At 34.5% G+C, this 24,415-nt stretch overlaps 2 protein-coding genes across 2 annotated transcripts in view; one reads left to right on the top strand and one right to left on the bottom strand.

Annotated features, from left to right (window-relative positions):
- Positions 1-16,514, bottom strand: part of LOC6640033 (laccase-5) — a 34,783-nt gene extending 18,269 nt beyond the window's left edge. Inside the window, exon 1 of the mRNA XM_023182191.2 lies at positions 16,175-16,514. Within this exon, the coding sequence (XP_023037959.2) occupies positions 16,175-16,319 (145 nt within the window). The 5' untranslated portion in view covers positions 16,320-16,514. The remainder of the gene's footprint in view (positions 1-16,174) is intronic.
- A 6,761-nt stretch (positions 16,515-23,275) lies between these two features.
- LOC6640034 (INO80 complex subunit B) lies at positions 23,276-24,409 on the top strand. The gene is made up of 3 exons (XM_002063471.4): positions 23,276-23,343; positions 23,399-23,491; positions 23,553-24,409. Exons 1-3 carry the CDS (start codon positions 23,322-23,324, stop codon positions 24,380-24,382), a joined length of 945 nt encoding a protein of 314 aa, XP_002063507.3. The 5' UTR covers positions 23,276-23,321; the 3' UTR covers positions 24,383-24,409.
- Positions 24,410-24,415: the final 6 nt, after the last annotated feature.

Raw genomic sequence — 24,415 nt, 5'->3', positions numbered from 1 at the left:
TAGCCACATTTGCATACAACATGTATTCATATTTTTTTACATGCTAATCATGGGCATAAATCAGTGAGCTCGTATGATTCACAGTGTAGATTCATTCAGTGTCCAAAAACTGGCCAATGAATGAACTGAAATGTAGGCTTTCGGGCCTTTCATTTCATCTTTCGTTTTAGATCTCTATTGTTTGGCCCATTTTACTTCCACATCTTTCACTTTTACGTCTTTTTTTCCAAGTGTGTGTGTGCGTGTGTGTGTGCCGCCCATCTTGACTCTTGCCCAATATATTCGAATAACCATCGACAGCCGATTGTATATCAAATTGTGCGATTTTTTATTGGCCCCATTTTTTGTCTCGTTATACATATTAAACAGTCTGGTTCATTGGTTTTGGATTCAAGTTCAGGGCTAACGGGTGACAGTGACGTGCTATCTATGTATTGGCCTGGCCCACTTGGTATTCGTGTGCGAAGATACCGTTAATATATATGGCAACAAATTATCATTATCAATTTTCATAAATTATCGATTCCAATTCGGAATCCCATACACTGGCGGCTTATGAGTGGGTCATAAAAAAGGAGAAAAAAAAAACAACAACAACAACGCTCACTTTTCAATCATTTGACATGGCCTGAACTGAAATTCTCTTTCAACTGCTACAATGGACACAAGTAGACAATGGAGAGGAATCGAAATGCATAACTGTCCTCTTGACACATCATTCGATGATCCCATCGAAACTCCAAAACTCAAAGAGGTATGAATTATACCCCCCAAAAAAGAGAAGTAAAATTGTCTTCCGCATTGTTTGGCCCGCAGATGTCTGTATGTATGTATGTAGATAAATGCAACTCACAGTTTCAAGTTAAAGTTTCATATAATTTGCCAGGGGTTCCATTCATAGTTGTATGAGCCTAATAGCGCCAAAACCAAATATATATATATACGTATGTATATATAAATCACAGAGGCAAACTGCAACAATGGCGTATGCACCAGCAATTAGCCACAAAAGAGACAACGTAAGACGACAACAGCAACAACAACAACTGCAACTGCAACTGCAACATGCAAGAAACTCAAACTATGCAATTAAATATCTACAAAAAAAAAACCTCAAAACCATTATGACAGCCAAGTGATTTTTTTACTGCTCAATATTGATTATATAGGGATATATGTATGTTGTTTCTCTCCTCTCTGTCTCTGCTCACTGAGAATGGTAGTCGTTATATAAACATTTATTTCAATTGTAACTTTTTTGTTCAGATGTCAGTCAATGCATACACTTGAAGAAATAATTTCAATTTTAATTGTCAGCATAATCCCTGGCAAAAAGCAAAGTGTCAAAATGACAAAAGCCAAAGCCAATGGAATACCAGACAATCCAATGTGAAAATTATATTAAGATCTAACAGTGATAGAGCATAAATCAAAACATGTAAATTGTTTTGAAACTTGATAAGAATATGTTAAAGTGTCGATAGAGAAGTATCTTGGTATACTTTAATCTTACTAAAGTTAAAATATAGAATATTAAAACATTGTCTTTCAGTGAATTTCTCTAGATATTCCAAAAAAAAGAGTATTGAGTTAATCAGATTCCACATTTCATCATCCAACATTTGAGTCCTTCATCATTTGTTGGTGAAATTGATTGTCATCAAGTGAAAAGCAATAAATTATATATAATTTACATAATGATCTTCAATGAATTCACAAACACGACTATATAAGAGTTCTAACTTAAAGAGTTACAAAAAGAGTTAAAAAATATAACATCAATATTATCATTGTATGAAACATGTTAACTAAAATCAACCAATCATTATCATTATATGTAGAAACCAAAAAATTGATTATACAATAGATCTGGACTTAATAATAATGAAACTGATCTGACCACAGTCTTTATGAGAAAAGACCTTTTTATATTTTTAATTATTAATAATTCAAATAATTTTTACAATTTTTACTTTAGGTAAGTACTAATTTTAGGAACGAAAAAACATTGAAATAAAAAACCACAAATAAGAAGACACTTAAGAAACATTGGACATTTCTACACGGAAAATAAAATATATATTTAATAAAAACTTTACTCGTTTATCCCATTCCTATCCAGTATCCTGAATGGAACTATCTTCCAGTTTTGCTTCTTCTTCGCCACCTATGTCAGGATTCGAATTTCAAATCGAAATCATTATAGTTCGAGTAGGGTTCTACTGGTTATTAAAGGAACCTAGTTCTACTTGTACTTATCTTTTCGCAAGAAAAAGCAATCTCATTGTGATCTGTCTATGTACTTCAAGACCTATTTAAGTAACCGCTTAGAGAATTTTAAAATAAATATATTGAAGATTCACCCACAGTTAAATAATCTGTTATAAATCTGCGATAAATGTAAAAAAAAAAAATAAACAAAAAATATTATCTAAATGTGGGATAAATTCTTTACAATTTATTATTATCAATTTATTGAACTGACAAGTGAAACATTTTTGCATCAATATTTGGAGTATTCATCAAAGTAAGCAATTAGTAATCGAACATGTTTTATTAATAGACAAAATGATTCAAAATTTTGAATTAAAGAAACAGTTAAGTTTAAGAACTTTGAAGATCTTTGAACTATGTCGTTTTAGAACATTCTTAGAATTAGTAAAAATAATTATTAATTTTTTTCTAAAGATATTTTGTACTGCAAACCATTTGAAATACATATTTGGACAAATTGTTACTTATAATTGTTTTCGGTGTATAAATAAATGTATGCCATTTGCCAGCTTGAAATGCAAAAATTCTATTCAGGTTGGGGTCAAGGGAGCATTGGAGTCGCCCACACACTCTAATTGCATGAAATATTGGCATTTTGCGATCCATGAATGGCCATCAGAGAGTTTTGGCAGTTGGCATATCATCTTGGCCAGAATCGAAGCGACCACTCGAATTTACAACTGTAACTGTGGTTTGTGTTTTTTTATGTTTTCTGATTTTTTTTTGATTGGATGACGACCGCAACGGTGTTGTTGTTGTTGTTGTTGGGGGAAAATGAAAATCGTTACGGTCTCATTGCGTTGGATTTTTAAGAGCATTTAATTTCATTTTCATGTTGTTCGTACGGTTTGTTTGCCGATGCTGACTGCCTCCATATCTACCTGTCTAGCTACCTACCAATACCGCCGATGCGCTGCAGCGGATTTCACAATTTCAGCCACTTTTCCATTTTACAATCAAACTTACATATATTTAGTGGATATTTATACATATTCTGCTCATTTCTTGGTTTTAATTGGCTGGCGTGTAAATCATTTCTAATGTTCACATACTTATACATCGTTTGTTGGAGGGAATCGACGGACATTGCCAAGGCAAACACAATGACTTAGGCGCCTTGGCGTATTTAGGACCAGCGACAACTACCTACTACATAAAGCTAACCAAAACTGTATAACCTGAGTCTTGTATCTAAATGTAAGCTCATGTCTGTATGTGTATCTGAGTCATTGGTAAATAGGGTAAAAGTAAAAAAATATATATACGAAAATTTACCAAGTGAAAGGGAATTTTAAAGACCTGTCGAGAGTGGTTGTGGCTATATTGTGTTGGGGTTTATGACATTAATAGATTGCTACAAGAAAGTTTTTTTTTTTGTGTTTTGCTGGATGGTTGGGAAGGTGAGGGGGGGTAGAGAAATAAAACGTGTTGCCTGTTTTTCTTGTATTTTGCATATTCGTCAAAAATATAAATTTGCAATAAAACATCGACTGTGCATTCACATTTACATAGAGTATCTAACAGATACACATACAAAATAATCCAATCCAAATGGTTCTCCAAACTTTCAAAAACAAACAAAAAAACCAAAAAGAACTGCACTAAGCAATGCTTCGACTATGAAGTGCTTCCGTTTTATGGACTTTTAAGCATTAAATTAACGCTAAACTCAGTTTTGTTTTAATTATACAGAGAATGGCACTGAACTTTAGTTGGGTTTAAGTGAATCTAAGAGTGAGGAATATATACATATGTATAGACAATTATGGCCACAAATTCAATGCCCTTTTTTGAGTAATTGACTTCAATTTTTGCTTGATACTTCGATTTGTCATGGGGATGGATTATGAGGTGACTTATATTAAAAGGTTTATAAGTTCTACTTAAACCAAATTTTTAATTTAGCTTCCGATTTGGGACCAATTGAAATTCTAATCCTTGTAGGTTTTTCAATCTTTCGACTAATTGATCTGAAAGTATTATTTTTCTTTAAGTAATGTAATTGTATTCCCAAAAAAAGGTATAGGTATACTCTCTGATAATTTCGATCCTAAACTCAAACAAAAAATCTTTAAAGAGACTTTGTCCAAAAAATTCAACAAGAACACTCAAGTAAAACAAAAACTACAAACTAAAAACTTAAATAAAGTAGTAATTTCTTGTAAGTAAGTAAGATCGAATATTTTGACTTTTTTCGATTTTACTCTGATTTTGAGACTGAAGAAAAAAAAGCTCAAGTGTTATTTACTCTCTCTGATTGATAAAGTCAAAAATTGTAAGGTTACTTTAACTATTTCTCATGATATTTCATAATATTTCATAAATGGCTCGAAAGGTCGGAAGGTAGAACCGATTGCTATTTACACTTTATATAGATGACACTTTTAAATATAGAAAATACCAATTGATTTACAAAATACAAAAGAGTTTCCATAAAATTTTCGAAATTTTAAATAAGAATGCTTAATAAAATGGTTTGTCAATTGAGAAAACTAGAAAATTGTACTATTTTCGTGGCCACAGCTGTAAGCAAAGTGTCCACAATGGCTGTTAATTGGAAGACTTGTTGTGAATAAGTGAGATTCAATTGAGATTCTTTTGGGGCCACTTTTCAGTCACGTGCTTTGGGAAAATTCACAGGTGGTCAATGTACGACATTTGCTTGGATTTGCTTGCATCATAGTCGAGTCGAGTAATGCCCTGATATCATAGTCATAGATTCCTTAATAATTCACACTGTGATATACCTGTTTGACTGTTTGTATGTATGTTCGAGTCACGTACACACTCATACAACATCTAATAATTGTGATTCTGGGTTATAGCTGAAATGTGGCTAAGCATTGGCACTTGGTTTTGACCACAAATTAAATGATGCGACGTGCTTGCCAATGGACAACTTAATGTCAAAATCTTGTGTGAATCGTTCCCATTTACATTTATAATTATTAAGCAACCAATTAGTACCAAACTGATTGAAACGGTAAAAATAATAAACTGTTTTCCATCTCTCTCTCACTTGGTTAACGAATTCAGATCAATTCCGACAGAACATGTCATTTAGAAACTTTCTTAAAAACCAAAGATTTAGCTACCATTTTTGGAGGAAACATATCTTTCTAATTACCAGTTTCACTATTTTGTAAGAGAACAGAACAGAAATGCGTGTACCAATTAAAAAGCTGTATAAATTTAGACAAACCACTAAAGACTGACCGACTGATAGACAGACAGATAGTTCTTGGCTACACCTCCCTCCCCCCTTCCCCCTCCAGTGCCGGTTTGCTGTTGACTAGCTGTAAGCCAATTTAACCAGCAATTGGCCTATCACAGACACACAAATACGAGTTGGCATAGTTACAGAGCCAATAAAATAAAGAAAAAAAATAAGAAAAAAAAGCGCACTTTCGTTCATTGCAAGTTGGACAGGTTCGCAATAGAGAGACGACCATGTCAGTCAGTTGGAGTTACCTAAGCTCAAATCTTTCATGCATAGAATCGGGCATTGGGTCTGCGTCTGCGTGCGATTGCAATTACAATTACTACTTATTGCTTTAAAATGTGATTTGGTTTATACACACACACACACACACTCACACACTCGACACTCAGGAGTGTGCGAATTAATGTACGTGTCACCACATTGACGCAATCTTGTGGTGCTGCCGCCACCCGATGGCCACATATTTCTATACCCTTCTGTACAATTAATTTTTTCGTTTTTTTATACCATACACCCATAGGGTGAAATGGTATATTAAAGTCGCCAAAATGTATGTAACAGGCAGAAGGAAGCATCTCCGACCCCACAAAGTATATATATTCTTGATCAGGATCAAAAACCGAGTCGATCTATCCATGTCCGTCTGTCCGTCCGTCCGTCCGTCCGTCCGTCCGTCCGTCCGTCCGTCCGTCCGTCCGTCCGTCCGTATGAACACCTAGATCTCGGAGACTATAAGAGCTAGAGCCACCAAATTTGGTATGCAGTCTCGTGTAGTATGTACGCTTATCGAGTTTGTTTCAAATTTTTGCCACGCCCCCTTCCGCCCCCAGAATTTACATAAAACTGTTTTTCTTAAAAAGTATAGCAGATAGAAACATCAAATTTGGTTTATATACTCGTTTAGTTAGCGCGCAGAAAATAATTGTTCCAACTTTTTGACACGCCCCCTTCCGCCCCCGGAATTTACATAACTCTGATTTTCTTAAAAACTATGTAAGCTACCGACATTAAATTTGGTATGTAAGTTAGCTTAATAGACGCGCAGATATTGACTATTTAAAAATTATGCCACGCCCATTTCCGCCCCCGAAAATTAAACAAAACTGATTTTCTCGAAAACTAACAAAGCTAAAGTCACCAAATTTAGTATGTATATTGGCTTAGTATGCGCGCAGAATACATATATTTTAATATGTTGCCACGCCCACTTCCGCCTCCATAATTTAGAAAAAACCGATTAGCTTTTGCAATTTTTTGACCATCGCGATCAAATTTGGCAGACTAATAAATCTTATCTATTTCTATCAAACTACCAAATTTGATTGAAATCGGACTAGAAACATACAAAATATACGTATGAACGTATTTTGCTACGCGATCAATAAGGGCAGAATTGGTCGTTGGCTAGTGGCGGCGCTAGAGTGCTCGTGTGTTTGTAGAGTGAGCGACTTAGCATATGGTATGAGGCATGTTAAAACAATTTAATAGACATACATTTGGTTTTCGAAATTCTAAATATTTGTTTCACCTGGTGTATGGTATACCCAAGTCGGCGAGACGACTTACTTACTTCATTTTTTTTTTTTTTGTTGTTGTTGGTTAATTAACGAAATAAAATGAGCCGCAAATTCAGAGTGATAAGTAACAATTTAGCGCAATGTCGTAGCAGTCTAAACTACACATTTAATAGTGGTCCATGCCACCAGTTGAGAGCTCGTTATAGTTTTCTGTTCAAGCTTACCAAATTTGGAGCTACCTGGCCTGATCTGGCCCAGACTGGCCTGGCCTGGGCGCCATCAAGAGGGACGGCTAATTGCCATGATTTTTTGGAAAGGAGTAACCAATATACATACATACGTGTGTGTGTGACAAAACAATTTTTACCTGCAAATGGTAGAAGAGAAGGCATTAGAAACATACTTTATGATTGCGAGTTCAAAAGTAAACACCGACCCCGTGATACGAATATGGACATGGGCTTGGACGTTTTCAATTCAATCAGCAATTGCTAAACTGGATTGGATAATTAATCTTCTTTATTGACCCTGACATGTCTAAAGGCAAAACACTTGCCAAGGCCAAAAACTTTTGAAATTCCATTTCCAAAGTTGTAGGATAATGGCATCTAAACTCATACTTAGTCTAGTCTCTTAAGCGGAGGGAGAGACCCTTGGCAGGTGTGCCTACATTTGCCTCCACAAGTGGAATAAGTAGTGAGTAGGCATACCAAACCGGATATGTCTCTCAATATGATGTTGAAATATGGAAAATAAAAAACACTTTCAACCAAAAAAAGTGTTAAAAACCAACGCTTTAATTTCAAAATGTGCGCAAACGAGCTAGATTAACCGTCATAATACTTACTAACTTACATGCGGTTCGACGCAAAAACAAAAAAAACATATACATATATATAAAATGTTGCATAATTTGCTTCACAATTTGCAATACATAACTAGATGCATAAGTTATGCACTCAAAAGTCGCTTTAGGACACTGAACAGGTGCCTAGCCTGGCCGAAAGAAAAACAAAAAAAAAAAAAAAATAAAATAAACCAGCTTGGTGACGGAATTTTGTATCTTTAAGATACTTGTACTAATATTTGTTTATTCGTTTGGTTGGTTGGTTTTGGTGCTGCTTTTGCCTGCACCTTATACAATTTGATGATTAAAAATCACATCTCTCTTGCTCTCTTTCTCACATTCTCACATTCTCATAGCATACTGTTGCCAATCACAAAATATATATTTTTTAGAATTAGATTGTATTCTAGTCTTATATTTCAAGGTTAGACATTTCAGAGCATGTGTTCACCATCTCAAGTCTCTGTTTGTCTGTGTGTTTATCTTTGACTCGAGCTTTTGTTATAAACTTGCCTGTTTTAATTATAATAATAATTTGTCTTGCATGCATGTAGATATGTATTTAGCAAGGCACACCCACCAAAAATATATGTATAAACAATTTTTTGGAATAAAAATTATGCATAAACTGGCATTTCTAATCTTTTGAATTTCTCTCCACCATTTGACGAGATACATTTAAGATCTTTTGGTCTTGTTGACCAAGAGTAGTGACCTTTGCAAACAGGTAAACAACATGACGTGAGAAAGACAAAAAGAGTTGGTAACAAGTGCTTGATTTGCACTTATTGTGCTTAGACTTAATTCAATTGGTATGTAACTAAATGTATCTGCAAGTACGAAATGTTTGCATGCAAGTATCTACTAATTGTTGTACGCACTTTGCAACATACATAGATATGCATGCATGTATGTGTGTAGGTAAATAGGTAGGGTAGGGGCACAATGATGCATTTTTCACATGCAACCTCGTTTTGTGCTATTTTGATGAACATTATCTTGATTATGTTTGACCATTCTGAACTGGTTCAAAACTTTGCGCTCTTGCGACACTAGAAAAAAAAATGAGAAGAAAAAATATTTTCCTAACCCTCTTTTTTTTTCCGTTTTTTGGTTTAATGATGTGAATATTATGTGGGACCGTTGAAACAATTTTTCGGATTACAATTGTCTGCGTAATTAGTAAAACGTACCGAACAAAGGGCAACAACTAACACTCGTAAGTTTACAGAAAAACACACACACATTTGTGACTAAAGAAAAATCAAAGTTATGAAGCTGTTTTTACATACGAAAGACTTCTATATACGTAAACCTGCAATTTAAACAAAGCACTTTAATCTAATTCCATTCTTTAAGGCAACTCAGTTTGATTATTGTTCATGGCGGTAAGGTCTGAACTATCTAAAATATATGTACATGGGCAAGAAATATTTCAGGTGGCAAAACCTCAAAGTATAAATATCCATAAAAAATACAAGTTAATAAAATAATTATAGTATAGTGGTTATTTCAGTGGCGGATTTTTCTATTTATTTACATCAACCACAAACAAAACAGTCAACAATAAATCTGCTTAAGTCGGCTTGGAAAATTAAAAATTTATCAGTTTGCAGTTTAGAAGGGAAATAATGTTTTATGCCTATTCACTAACATATTTAGACAATTTTGAATATACTTTCGAAAGTATAAATTGCTACTACATATATGAAATAATCAGCTCAATAAACTGTTTAAAGGAAACTTCCATTTATCTTTCAGATACTTTTGCATTGTCTAAAAAACATTTTAAAACTCATCTTAAGCAACAACTCACCTTACGTAAGGACTAGAAAACTTGTAGAAATAAATTCTCAGGTTCTTTTTCATCGAGTAGCAAATCTAATCTAATTGATTCTCTTTTGCTAATAATCTGTAGTATAATAGCTTATGCAATCCTTAAACACTAACGTTTGCTTTAGAAGAATTGCTTCAGAAGAAAAAGAATGAGATTGTAATTAGAGCATAGCAGTCGAAGTCTTTGAATCCTTTGGCAAGAGCTTTTGAATGGAAGAAATCAACTTTCTAAATAAGGAATAAGGAGTCGATCATAATCATACAGCGAAAGCAGTGGAAAGTTCTTGAAAGGATACGGTTTATGTTCTAATCACAATCTCTTTCATCTGAAGAAATTCAAAGACACAAACTTTTGAATGGAATAAATCGAGTTTCTAAATGAGAAGTCAGGTGGCTTATCAGTCACAATCTAACTGTGATTAAACCAAAGCAGTGGAAAAATCTTGAAAGGATATATTCTATGCTCTGAACAATCTTCCTTTAGTTCAAAGAGCTGAATTCACCAGATACATACATATAAACCAGTTGACTCTCAGTTAGGTGGGATTCCCGGATCTGATTATGTATATCTCACAGGTGTATAATGTTGTTGAAGAGACAGGTGAAAGACTTTATCCCACAGAGCGAGAAAGTATTGAAAGTAAGAGGTGTTTTTTTTTTCTGCTTTCAGCTGCCCCATTTTCTATTGTTAATAATGTTTTACATTTCTATAAGAACTGCCTTCTTTACTAGGGCCAGAAGATTATATACTTTCTCGACAAAAGTAAAAGTTCTCTTCAACTCTGAGAAAAACCTCTTCTGTGTAGGTTTTACTAAAGAACTTTTGAGTTGGTTGCCCATATATCTCCCCTTTATTATCAACCTCTGACTAACTTAGCTAACCTTATACTAAGCCCAAACCAAAGCCATTGAGTGTTGCGGCGAAAGTTGTTGCCTACAATTTGAACGGCTCAAATAAATACTTATGCTGTAATCCTTTTGAGCCTATGTTATTTAAATATGCTTTTCATTTTTAGCCATTTGAATGGCGTGTGAAAGTTGAAAGCTCAACAACACTTTCGCAGTAGCTGCTGGCTGATAGGCTAACGAATGAGAAAAAAAAATCAATTAAACAAACGTTAGTCTGTCAAGCGACCGGCAAAAAAAAAACGAAAAAAAAATAGTCACAATGGCCCAAAGCGGGCACCTTGAGTTTAAGCCAAAGACAAAAGAATGCGGACTAAGTTGCCTGGGTGCGAGGGGGCAGCGAGGGGCTTTATGACGTAACACACGCCATAATAAGTATAGCATATATATATATATTTCTATTCGTTTGTTATGGAAATGCAGCAAAATGTTCAATTTTCATGATTTTTATTCAGAGTTTTATGACTAGAATTTCCTCCTAGTAAGTTGAAATTAAAGTTTATATAATCAATGATTAAATATATATGTTATATGAACCTACTAACAAAGGAAATATATATGTATGTATATAGGTATGTTGAAGGAGAGATGGCGGTGGGTGGGAGGGCTTTGTCTTTGGCTGTCGATTGCGAATGTGGGCCGTTTGTGTTGGCCTACGAAGTGGCCAAAGTAAATTGCGATTAAGATTAGTTTTTTCCTTTAAGCAAAAGGTTCGCATTGCTCACTGAGTCTCTAAGTCTCAGTCACAGTCTCAGTTTTAGTTTTAGTTAGAGTCTGTGGGTCTGAATTGGAGTCTGAGTGGTGGTGGGTTGCGGTGGTGGTGGTTCGTTGGTTTGCGGTCGGTTTTATAATGTATCTTGCAGCAATGTTTTTGGCTAGCACCAACATTATTTGGTTGTCGCTGTCGCATTTTGCGTCAACGAATTGTTGTTGTTTTGTTGTTTTTTTCTTCTATTTTTTTTTGTTCCATTTCGTTGAGCTGGTGGCGGCTGTGACTGGCTCAAGCAAGTACAAGTAGTAGAGAGATACATTATGTATCTATGTATGTATGTATGTATGTATGTAACTACAACTACATCCACATAGACATAGACAGTCGCTTACTCGTTTGCTCTACTACTCTTGTCTTGTTTTGCGGGTTATTTTGACTCTCCGCTGTCTGCATTATACTTATTTGACCCAAATTATTTATGTTGGTTAGAATTAAGTGCAGCTAGGCACATGCAGCTGTCACTTTAAATGGACGAAGCACTCGGAACGTAGCACACAAACATTGTACGGACTTGAATCAGACCAGAGACCACCAACACCAAACACCAACACCATCCACACCAACACGCCAACTATCAGCAACATTACACACCTGGTCAGGTGAAATTTAATTACAGGAAAAGCACTTAAACCAGAGAGTCGGGAGCTGGGAGCTAGGCTGAGCCGGGTTAATATGCTGGTCCAAATGAAAATGAAAATGGCATAAACGGTGGCAGTTTATCATCACACCGGACAGATTCAGCTCCCAAGGTTGTCGCGGTTTTTGCTAATGTTTTTATGGGCTGCTATTTCGCAATCTTTGTTGGGTTTACTTTGGCGCAATTTATTAGCAAGATTTTGAGGCACAAGGGTATTGCTCCATCCATAGTCAGGCAAAACTCTAAGATCGCGATTGATTTTTGCATTAAAAGTTGGCTTGCTGGATCGGTGTTAATCAATACAGACTACTCACATTCATATATATAGCAGATATTTATCTATATATGCAAAAACATACATATATACGGACATACCTAATGCATTATATAACAATCAACTAAATTAAAAAGAAGAAGAAAAATGGATGATACCACCGAAAATATAAACTCAATAAATTCGCGCGGTTTTGACCTAGTTTTGTTGACCAAAATGCAAAAACTTTTTTTTGTTTTTTTTTTAATTAAAAATTCGCAAACTAGTGTGATCTTTCAAATTCTGATAAACATCAAATGATTTGTTTATAATTTCTGGTTTTTTTGGTTAGTTAATAATTTCAAAGCAAAGTCCTTGCCAAACAATTGGCCATGTTGGAATTTCACCTTTCACTTTCATGGCCATAGACACGCAATGGCGAAATTTCTAGCTCAAAATAAATGTATTTTATGGGTACATCAAAGATTGTACATAGCATGTGGTGTGTGTGTGTGTGTGTGGGAATGGGCACACACTTACACACACACATTGAATGCATATCACTTGTATGCATATGCAAAATACACAACAAAACTTCAAGCTTAGCAAATGTATCTCTCTATATACATTTATTTATTTATAATTTTTGCCAATCAGCATGGCATTTGTTGAAGTTTTGTTCGAAAATTGGAATTCGAATGTGAATTTAATTCAATTATGTTTATGCAAATATATATATATATTTTTTTTGGCATATCGATTTGCGATTTATGAAAGTGAACTAACCTTATGCATTTGGGATTTTCTTAAGTTGACCAGTTTCATATCATTCAATCCTGATGACAAAATATATGAATGTGAACTGGTTTCAAAACTTGAATTAGAATATACATACATATATATATATTTTTTTTTCGAACGCATGATATTAGATATTAGAATATTTTTTTTGCATACAGATGAAGAAAAGTCATTTAGATTATTTATTGCCCATTGGACCAGTTGTCGTTTCGATAAGTTGGTTGAAGGACTACCTCATTTGCAGATATTTCCCGTATATCAATTATAATGCCTAGACTAGTATACATACTAATTATGGCTCTCTCGCTCTATGGAATGTATGTGTATATATTTCAATGGGATATCAACTTTATCTCGTAATTATTACCAAAAAGCAAACGTGACATTTCAGCGTTAAAGCCTTGTGCAAAAAAAGTGCAAAAAAAATAAAACTGTATCTTTTTTTTTTCTTTTTGCTCTCAGCGCCCCGCGATATTAAATGCGACTACAACGGGTTCAACGGGTTTGCTGTTTGAATTTCAATTAAATGTATGTACCTATGTATTTAATTTTTTTTTTTTTGTTATATTTGTTTGTTTAGCATTATATTCAGTATTCCGAAAACATATACTAACTACTATACACATGTAAGTTTGGAAGTTTTGAAGTTTTGCTTTTCTTTTGGCCCGCTTATAATGATTTATTAAGGAGAACAATTGAATTGTTGTTGTTGTTGCAAACAGGAAATTATTGCAAATTGCCGATATATAATTTGTGCATCAACTTTTATAATAATTATGACCATATTGCGTTTGATTTGTTTCTGGCCAGTTTCAGTCGTCAAAGCCAATTTGGCAAAAACATGCACAGTCAGTCACAGTTGCATTTTTTCTTCTTTTTTTTGTTGTTTCTTTTGGTTGTAGGTTTTGCTATATGGGGTGTGGTCCCTGCCACCAACAACAACAACAACAACAACAATGGGCACAAATTACGTATAGATACGACCAACATAGACGACTTACCCACAGAGTGGGTTGAAATTTGTTGCCAATGACGCTGCTGTTACATACATTCCATAAAATGAAAAATGAAAAAATGAAGAAAACCAAAAAAAATCGTTTCAAACCATTTTGCGTTCGCTTTTCCAATATAATAAGCACGAAAATACCAAATCAAAAATCAATACATAAAAACATCTTGCCAAATGGCACACTAATTGACTTTTTCTTCACATGCATCTCCCATCTCCTGTGTCTTGTGTAAGAAGCAATCATCCGGAAACTTTCCATTAACAATCCTTCTTCAAGTGTCGAAATCGAAAGATATATTTCTCAACTGGCATAACTATCCATCACTTGCATCTAGAATTTATACTATGACGGAAGTGTCGGCATTTTTGAAGATTTATACCGGTTCTATTAGTCTGTCCATTTGAGAATATGTGTAGGTATAAATTGATTTTTTTTTTTGTCCAGATGAATCGATTATGTGCATAACATATATGGGGAAAATAACTAAGGCAAATATTTTAAAAAAAATGCTAAATATGGTGAAAGCACAAATTGAGCTATTGCATGTGCAGACCTATTTAAGAGATTAAAAGAAACATATAATTCATATATTTAGAAATCCATCAAGATTATGTTTTTCCATTGCAACAGGAATCGAAGCGTATCGATTATATAAAAGTTAAGCCTATCCTATTTATTTTTCATTCATTCACTCACATTTGTTAGATACATTGCACGACCTTGGCAACATGTTGGCTTACGCATTACATTGGCCAACAAGGTTTGGGTCTCAAGCAAGCAATAATTAGAATTAGAAATTGAGGGTATTTCAAATCTTATTTGACGTTTAGGCAGTAAACCTTTCTAATGTTCCCAAATAAATGACGGCGAGTGTATGTATTTGAAGATTTCCTGTTCATATTTCCAGTTTATTAAAATGAAAGTGGAAATACCCTGATCAAAACAGTTAAACACACCATGATGCATGACGACTATGCCACAAAGATGGTAGTAATAGTCTTTGGCTGTTGTCTTTATGTTGGATAGTTGTTGTTGTCGTTGTTTTTGCTGCTGGTTGTTGTGTTTTTGTTGTCATTGTCACCACACTGACCGTGGTCTTCAGTTTGGTCTCGGCTTGTTTGCCGGGCTCGGAGCTCAAAACAATTTTCAAGTTCAACATGCCACTTGCCACTTAGTTTCTTTGTCTTTGATTTTCACTTGACTGCATTTACATACACGCATACACGCACACACACACACTCACACACAGTTATACCAGAGTAAGTTGCACTCTTTCGATTACCATCAACTAACAAAGAAATGTCCTCAACTTGCTAATTAGGAACTTTAAATTCCACATTTACTTACTTATTATGTGTGAATATATTTTGCATTTTGTCTCAAATTTTTGGTACATTTGATACATTTTATTGTCTATTTTTGTGGGTTTTTTTTTGTTGTTTTTGTCAAGTGATCGTGCCACACGCGAGTTGCGCCATTCATAACTTGTTATGGCTCTTTTTGGTGGAGCATTTTATGCACATCCACATCCGTTTGCATACAAATATGTTTTGTGAATGCGGCGCAGCACTAAAAATGAAAGTACTTTGTACTTCGTACTACTCTTCGCATCATGGACAAGGCCACCCCGTGATGTTTTCTTTGCCGTGCACACACACACCCAACGCTTTGAAATTGGAATTGAAATTGAAATTGTAATTAAGTTTCCAATTGGCGTGGCGTTTGCGTAAGAGCGACAATGTTGGTCCTTGTCCATCAAACAAAACGCTCACTCTAGTCTACGCAAGTTTACCTGCTTTGTTTTCCCCTACTCACCCCCCCTGTATCTCTCTCTCTTTCAATTGTTTGGCAAACGATCGAAAGGCAATAAATTATAATCAATAACTCAAGCGAACAAGCAATTAATCAAATCAACGTTTCGGTTTGTTTGACTGACTGTAAAAATGGCCCATAATTAAGTTGTACGCTTCTGTCCATTCAGTTTGGTTTTAAATTTAAATGCGTGCAAAATACTTAAGCTGAGAGTAAGAGTCACTAAATTTTATGAAAAAAGAATTTAACTCTCTGAGTCACTTAAACGAGAGAAAGTGAAATTCACCTTTTATCCGTTGTTTCGGTTGCTGTGATCCGCCGATACGCACGGCCTGAATTGCAGGCGATAATTGCAAAATTATTGCATAGATTGCCAAAAGTCCAATTAATTTGTCTAATGCCCTAAACGGCATATTGCACTTGCTTGACATTTTTGTTGCTCTTTGTGTTATTTGTTATTTGTTTTTTGGCTTTATTGTTGATCGATTAAAATTCGATTACCACCAAACACTTTTCTTTTCGTTTTCCTTGCCGGACTTGACGTTTTCTGCAGCGATGTAGGATAATTAACACTTTGACTAAACAAATATAGTTGGTCTGCGTTACACTATATGCATATACATATGTATGAGCATATATATCTATGCCGTTAGGTATACTCTGAACTGCAGAAAAGAAACCGCAATTGCAAAAGCAGAGCAAACCGTTGCCGAAGTACGCGCAACGCGATTAAGCACCAAACTGAAGCAGCAGCTGCGCGAGTTTGACTTTATAAAATCTTTGGAGCTCACAAGTTGCTGCTGCTGCTGCTGCAGGTTGAGCTAACAAACGAACGGCTCAGAGTGTGGAATAGGAATGGCCGAATGATTCATGCCATGGCTCAAAGAGCGCAAGAAATTGCAGCGGCAGCAGCAGCAGCAGCAACAGTCCAACAGATACGATCACAAAGTCGGAGAGCTGAAAACAGCGAAAGAAAACCAGCTACTTTACTTTGAAGTGTGTGATTTTTTAGTACAGAAACATGTTTGAAATTCGTTTGCTTGTGCAGCAGTGTGAGTACCCACACACGGATACGGATACACATATACACATACGTTCGTTCGTTTGCAGGTATAATTCCAAAATATCATTTACTAAATGCGAAATGCCTGTACTAAACTTTACGCTAATATTAAGTTTCCTGCTTAAGTCTTTCGTTTATCAGCTGCTAACGATATTCGCTCTCTTTGTTGCCATTTGTATCGTGCCTCTCTGTCTGTATACCGTTTACGATAAAGCCATTTAATGCCTCACGCCGCATTCTACGACAAGTTAATAATCGGCATTTATTACTCAGCTAGTCCACACTATACCAGATTATAAATTTAAAACTAATTAAAAGTTTCACTAATTTTTTATTCTAAATTTGTTTTTGGTTTTGTTTTATTGAAATGTGATTGCTAGTAACATATTTAAATTTTAGTTTCCAGTCAACTGCTTAAAACATTTTTGTATTTGCCTGTGCTTAATTAAACTTATTTTACTTAAGTCTGATAAATTATTTCATTGATAAGATTAGCATCACTATTATAAATAGATGCAATTGTTTTATATCAATGGATTCCAGAAATTGGAAACAAATCGCAAATTCGCATTTTTGCTATTTATTAGATTGTTTTAATTTTGACGCAATAATGTAGAAAAGGGAAAATAAAAACACATTCTTTTTGGTATATTCTTAAATTTCTATTTCTTTTCACTTTATTAATACAAATCGTTTTTTAATACGTTATACACACTTTCGTATATGTTAAAATTTACTTTTTACTTACGAACTCAATAGTAATAGTTTAAAAAAAAAAAATTGTTGGTGTTATATATATTTTGATTTGCGATCTATCCTAAATGGACATTAAGCAAATATTGTCAAAGGTAGTCATGAGATTAGGGGTGGAATCACCAATCGCTGACTGGTCTAAATGGCTGGTCAGACTATTCAGACGTTTTCGAAAATATAAAAAAAGGTTTTGTATAATTAAACACTCTTAGAAAAGAAAGCTCGGTGAAGTTTACAAAATTTATCGGTAACTGTACATTAGTTTTAAAACAGAGTTAAAAAATATGTAGGGCAACTGTTCAAAAATGTTCAAAATGATGAATCCATCATTCAAAAGGCATAAATAATTTTCAAAATATACCCAAAATAGGAGTTTGTTAAAAAGCGATAGTAAGTTTTCTTTAAAATTAAAACAGTTTCTTCAATAAAGCTTACCAACAATTGAAGTTTTTTTAATATTTACAGTCTGAGTTGAATAACCTGAAATCAACAAAAATTATATCAATAATTGTACGAACTTTTTCACGACCTCCTAATCGTTCGTATATAAATTATATGTTATAGTAGTCTGATTCTCATAAATTTACTGTTTTTATCAACTCATAGTTTATACACTAAGTTTTATGCAAAATTCTTACGAAGAAAATATTTTATGCGAGTTTAATACACATTCGGGCTCAGATATTTTTTGAATACTATCCAATTCGATAACAACAAAATATTTTGTTATATTTTGTTTTGTAAACTCGCATAAAATATTTTCTTCGTAAGAATTTTGCATAAAACTTAGTGTATAAACTATGAGTTGATAAAAACAGTAAATTTATAATATGGTTTTAGGGTACGATTTGCTTTTTAGATCACTTTTACGATATCCCTCCCACACATCAAAACAGTCTAAACTTAGCAAATATTTCCAATAAAATTCCAATTTATAATTTGCCATTTTCCTAAAAACACATTCTAAATTTAATATAAAGAAAAAAGAAAATGTTGCAAAAGCCACAAAATAGGTTTACATTTTTAACTTATTGTACAAAATCAGTGTTTCAGTTTGATTGTATTTGCTATAATATATTATTGAAAATATTAGGCGTATACAAATATTAAAAAATCAATAAAACACATCAATTTAAGCTATCATTGTCAATTAACAAATACATAAACTACAAAATAATGGCCCATGGCCTCGCTTTTTGTAAAGCATTCGAAACTAAATGGACACGAAGCAAATCCTGTTTTAGTGGATCAAAATTGGTTGGCGTTCCTACCGATCACGGCAATGATTTTTATATAATTTCAACAATGCAGTGTAATTAATATTAATTAATCTAACGATGTACCAGGAAAAATTAATGCTAGGCGTTGCCGAAAAAACTTTTCTCACAATTCATTTTCCGTTTTGATTGTGATACAAATTATGTTCCTTTTATATAAACAATGTTTTCAAGTTCCGTGCAAGAGCAATTACTTATGTAGTCTATGTGGGTGGATTCAAAAACCCTTAGTTCGTGCCATGGATGAAATATAATTAAACTTTTATCGCTCCTTAATAAGATTCGTCGCTTTTGATTTGATGAATTTTAATTGCATGCAGCAGCAGCTGTTGCACTAAAACTGACATTGGCCGTATAAACTGGAGAAAAGTAAAAGCTATTGCCAACACCGACCCGCTATGTGGATATGGAAATGCATATACTATATACATATGTATGTATGTATATATGTATATACAAATCTACATACAACTATATTGTGGAGATGCAGACGTGTGCCATTTGCCACTTGGTGTTTTCCCCTCTAGCTCCAACCACTTAATCGGTAGTTCACCTCAAATATTCTGCTCCATAGCCAGATGGATCGCTGGATGCCTAGCTAGGCTAGCTAGCCAGCTAGCTGGCTGACTAGCGGGCTGTTTGGGTTGCCTTGCCTGTTGCTGTCAGTCACATGTGAAATGTGGTCTTGAAAATTGCGTTTGTCTGGGGATCGGTAGATTGAAACAGAAACATGTAGTTTGTGGTTGCAACGAACCGCTGCCATTGGACTACCATCGAGAGTCACAAACATTCATGGATGTACACATACTTACATACATACTTTTACATTGTACAATTGAGATTTATTGGGTCCGGGAGTGGCAAGAGAAATTTCAAATCAATCTTGGTATATCTACATATAATATAAACAACTTTTATAAAAGTTTAATTAAGATAATCAACAAATTGGATATCTTATCTCTAAGGTTTACTAGCTGTTTGGCTTTAGATAGGAATAATTCCAAAATTAGAATTAGTTCCGTCTCAATCAATCACATCTAAACCTTGAGATATTAATCGTAACTGTCAGATGTGTTGTAAGAGCGACTCTGCACAAATCTTGAATGGTCAATTCTGAATTCAAAATTATACCAATTTTTGTATGACGGAAGTCATCGCTAGTTGGGAGGAAAACAATCTTGTCTTGGCTTCCCCAGTAGAAACTATCAAGCGCATGATCAAAAAGCACCATCTACATATACATATGTATGTATTTGTATTTGTTTTTAGCTGTTGTGTTTTCCCACACCTCTTAGAACTCTTGACGCAATTTTCTAAGCCATATCCGCCTATCCGCTAGACAAACCCAAATTGATTTGTAAGTAGATCATGTGACACCATATTCAAATTTCGAAATGGTCAAAGATGTCCAATTGAATTACTCAATTTTTAGACAGTTCTTATAAATTAATTTATAAATAAACAATGACTGTGAGACAGATTGCTTTTTAAAGGATTTATTTTGGTACTGCTGACTTTTAGATTGGTTTTGGAATTTTATAGAAAATATTTTGTTACGGACTTAAGAATATAAGGGCAGTCTAAAATGTCCTTTTTGAAAACTATAAAAAGCTTTTAAAACTTCATCAAGCTAATAAATTATCTATCAAAAATGTTTCCAAATGTTCATTATATTACTCGAAATAGGAAATCTTGGGGTGTCTGTTCTTTTCCTAGTCCCTTCGAAAATCAGACACATTTTTGACTAATTGTGACCCAGAGTGATATTTCAGGCTTAACAGTCAAAATACTCAAACACAAAAGAAAAGTTTCTTTAAAAAGGAAAATTGCCACAAATAAATTAACTGTTAAAAGGCAAAACAAAACATAGCTTAGTTTATTCAACACATTTATGATTCGTGTTTACCCATATATGATAAAATATAAAAACTCATATTTGAAAAATACAGATTGGACTCTAGTTTCCTTCTGACCTCAGAAATATTTTCGAAACCATAATGCTAAGGAAACTAAAAATTCGAAAATAATTTTTTTTTACAAATTGTTAACGGTTTCATATGAAATTTAAATTAGATTGGTTGCTTATAACACGTTGCTCATACGTCATGTTCGTCTTAAGATTTTTCTCAAAGTCGATATCCAATCTAAAATACGACATTAAGGAGAAGTTTGTGTCAGGGTCATGGGTTATCTACGACTTTGAAATTTAGAGTGTGAGCCAATTAATGACTTTAAATTGAATTCGTATGGGCAGCTGTTGGCAACAAAATTTCGATTGCAACTTATGGGTCGTTTTTTTTTTGCCAAAAGAAAAAAGGGGTAAAAAATAACACCGAAAGAGGTGGGAATAATGGGAGGAGCCCAAAGCCAATACGATGATTGTATTTTGAAGTACCAATGAAATTAAACCATTGTTCTATTAATGAAATGAACAATAATCATTTGCTGCAACATGTCGCATACGTAATATTTGACTCTCTCTCTCTCTCTCTCTCTCTTGATTCGGTACTTTTCTGTTTCCATGCCAGAAACAAACCAGTCTAATGTCCATTCAATCGAAAGTCAGTTAAGCTCCCTTTGCTTGTCATGGTATATTATTTTGTATATTAACGGCAATGTGTAAGGTAAAAGAGGTGAAAAAAAAACCGATTTTGGGCGTGCTTGCCTATTACTAATTCATAGCTAAATCCGCATTATTTGAATGGCAGTTCGGTTTTCAATATATACATATATATATATATATCCGCTCTCTATATACTTGTACAATGAAAAAAAAAAAAAAAGAAACATAAATAAAACAAAAATAGAGGAAAACCTGCCACAATTAAAATACCTTCACTTTTGGTTTCATTATGTTTGCCAAATAAAAGATCTCAATCTGCGTAAAATAGAAACTGAAATAAATAAGAGAATTTGTTGCTTTATTTACTGGTCAAACACCTCCGCCCAAATGTGGCATGGCAAAACAAAAGACTCCCAAAGTTAACTAATTTATTGGCTTTGTTTTCTGCGATCGAGTACTTTTGCAACAATCTGGCGGTACCCAAAACAAAAGACAAAAAAAACCTTTTAAAATTAAACGGAAAGCAAATCACGACTTTATGCAAAATGAAATGCCTTTTGTTGCACTATGTTGCCCAGTTTCATAGACTGCAGGCGAGATCTATGAACAAATTTCCCAAAGTTTGTCAAATTATATTAATTTTAATTGACCCCTTAAAAATAGAAGACAACCCAAGAGGTTATAAATTTATCGGTCAATTCGAGTTTTGCCTTCCGCACAATCGGTTCAAGGTTGTGCTAAAAGCGGTTGTAGACAGAGACATAGTTTAAATAATACTCCTTACTTCATTCGTATATTCACATAAATCGTTGATAAGTTTATAGTACCTAATTTGCAAGTTGTATTTTCAATATGGCCTTAACTATCATAGCAGCAGGTATTAGCATTATAGAGCCACTCAATGAGTCCATTAACGAAAGATAAATGTAGTACATTTCAATTTTCAAACCACAGCTAGATTTTCTTCTTTTTTTTTTGATGAAAGATTTTATGCAAAGGCAACGCGGGAGCTGAAGTTGGAGTTGAGTTTCATAGTTTAGATTTGTGGCTCTAGTTAAAATAACAACTTGGTCAATTTTGCTCTGTTTATTGACTGTGAATCTGGTAATGTTGCTGCGTTGTTGCTGATTTGATATCGCGATTGCTGTTCCAGCTGAGATAGATCTAATTGAGATACAGTCAAACCGCATACTCGATTTCTGAATCGAATAAATAAATATGCAATTTTAGTAGGTTATGTCGGGGTCACGACTCCGGGATACCCTGTACCGAAAGGGTGTGACTCAGTATCAATCACAAAGCTCGAAGTTGTTAACTACTGTTTGTTATTTAGTAGACCCATTTTTGATTAAATAATTTTTTCTGTAACTCTCGAATGCCATTAATATTACATTTCCTTGTTTCTCTTAAATTATTAAAATACTTTTAATTGTGAAAATATTAAACTACCTACTGTATCTATTTACACAAGTTAAGTTAAGAATTATATTTCTCTATTATTTACACTAAACAATTCAAAAAAAGAAAACAAAAAAAACTAAAACAGAACAAAAAGAAATAATGTCTGAGTACTAAAAGTCCATTTTAAATTTGGCGGTATTTTTTCCATAATAAATACTGGGAGCCAAAAAAATACTGGGAGCCGCAAAGTATGTTATATATATTCAAGTTCAAGATTGGAGGCAACAAAGTAGAGATGAGAATTCATCCATTGTGGCTACACTCGATGAAAGCGATAAAATAGTATCGACAGAATACCCATCGCTAACAGATTAAAATGGTAAACACGGAAAATTCAGGTAATAAAAATAATATTAGTATAATTATGATTATTATATATATTGCATTTTCAAGATCGCCGTTCAAAGCGGAGCAAAAGGCAAAAACCAGCCAGATTTGTTTCACCAACACCCTCGCCAATTCCAGTGAATTCACAAATACCAAGCGGTGAGTTTACAAATTATGGACAATTTGTTTTGTGTGTATATTTACTTGTTCTTATATTTAGGTGCCGCTGAAGAAAATGTCCCAACACCTCCGACTCCGGCTCCGCCTCCAGCTCAACCTGCACAGACTAGTGTTACCGAGGGATCGAACATCCTGGAATTTCCAAGTATACGATCAAAGAAACCCAGTGTACCACCTGGTCCTTCAACAACGCAAAATGCCGGAAATAAAAAGGCTAAAAAACCAAGAAGAAACAGCGACACCTCAAGTGACGAGGAGCGTTGGTTGAATGCAATCGAAACGGGCAAACTGGAGGATGTGGACGACGAATTGAAGAAAATCAAAGATCCCAAACTGATGACGGCACGTCAAAGAGCCATGTATGAGCGTACACAGGACTCGGAAACAAATTTGTCCGGATTTGCCGAAGAGTTAATCTCCCTGCCCACCGGTTATAGGGAAAAGGAAAAGCCCCAGACGGCAGAGGAAATCCAAAAGGCTGCATTGAAATCGCAGAAACGTAAACAGCAAGCAGATGAGCGGCGAGAAAAAGACAAACAAAAGACAATGGAGCGTTTGCTAAAAAAGCAGGAAAGCAACAAGCAGCGCTCCGCAGCCCGCAACAAGCAAAATCTGAAGCCTTCGTTACCAACTCTTACCTACATAAATACATTGGACGGGGCCTATATCATGGTGCCAACAGGACAAGAGTTTCCTCTCAAACCACAAAGCGCCATTGAGCCACCCGCACCACAGATCTGCCACATAAACGGATGCAGCAATCGCAGAGCGTACACTTGCTCCACAACCAAAGTGCCACTTTGTAGGAGTCTGGAATGTTACCGCAAAAATCTCGCAGACTCCAGCAAGACTACAGTGGCTCCTGTATAAAACAAAAATATACCTACTCATAATATACTGATT

The sequence above is a fragment of the Drosophila willistoni genome (assembly GCF_018902025.1).
Source record: "Drosophila willistoni isolate 14030-0811.24 chromosome 2L unlocalized genomic scaffold, UCI_dwil_1.1 Seg196, whole genome shotgun sequence".
NCBI lineage: Eukaryota > Metazoa > Arthropoda > Insecta > Diptera > Drosophilidae > Drosophila > Drosophila willistoni.
Note: the sequence above shows the minus strand (reverse complement) of the source record. Positions and strands in the feature narration are given on the sequence as shown.

Bases quoted from the DNA above. Each gene is read 5' to 3' on its own strand.
- LOC6640034 (XM_002063471.4), top strand. From the start codon at position 23,322: ATGGTAAACACGGAAAATTCAG. The intron at 23,344-23,398 runs GTAATAAAAATA...TGCATTTTCAAG, and splicing joins GGTAAACACGGAAAATTCAG to ATCGCCGTTCAAAGCGGAGC. The intron at 23,492-23,552 runs GTGAGTTTACAA...TCTTATATTTAG, and splicing joins GAATTCACAAATACCAAGCG to GTGCCGCTGAAGAAAATGTC.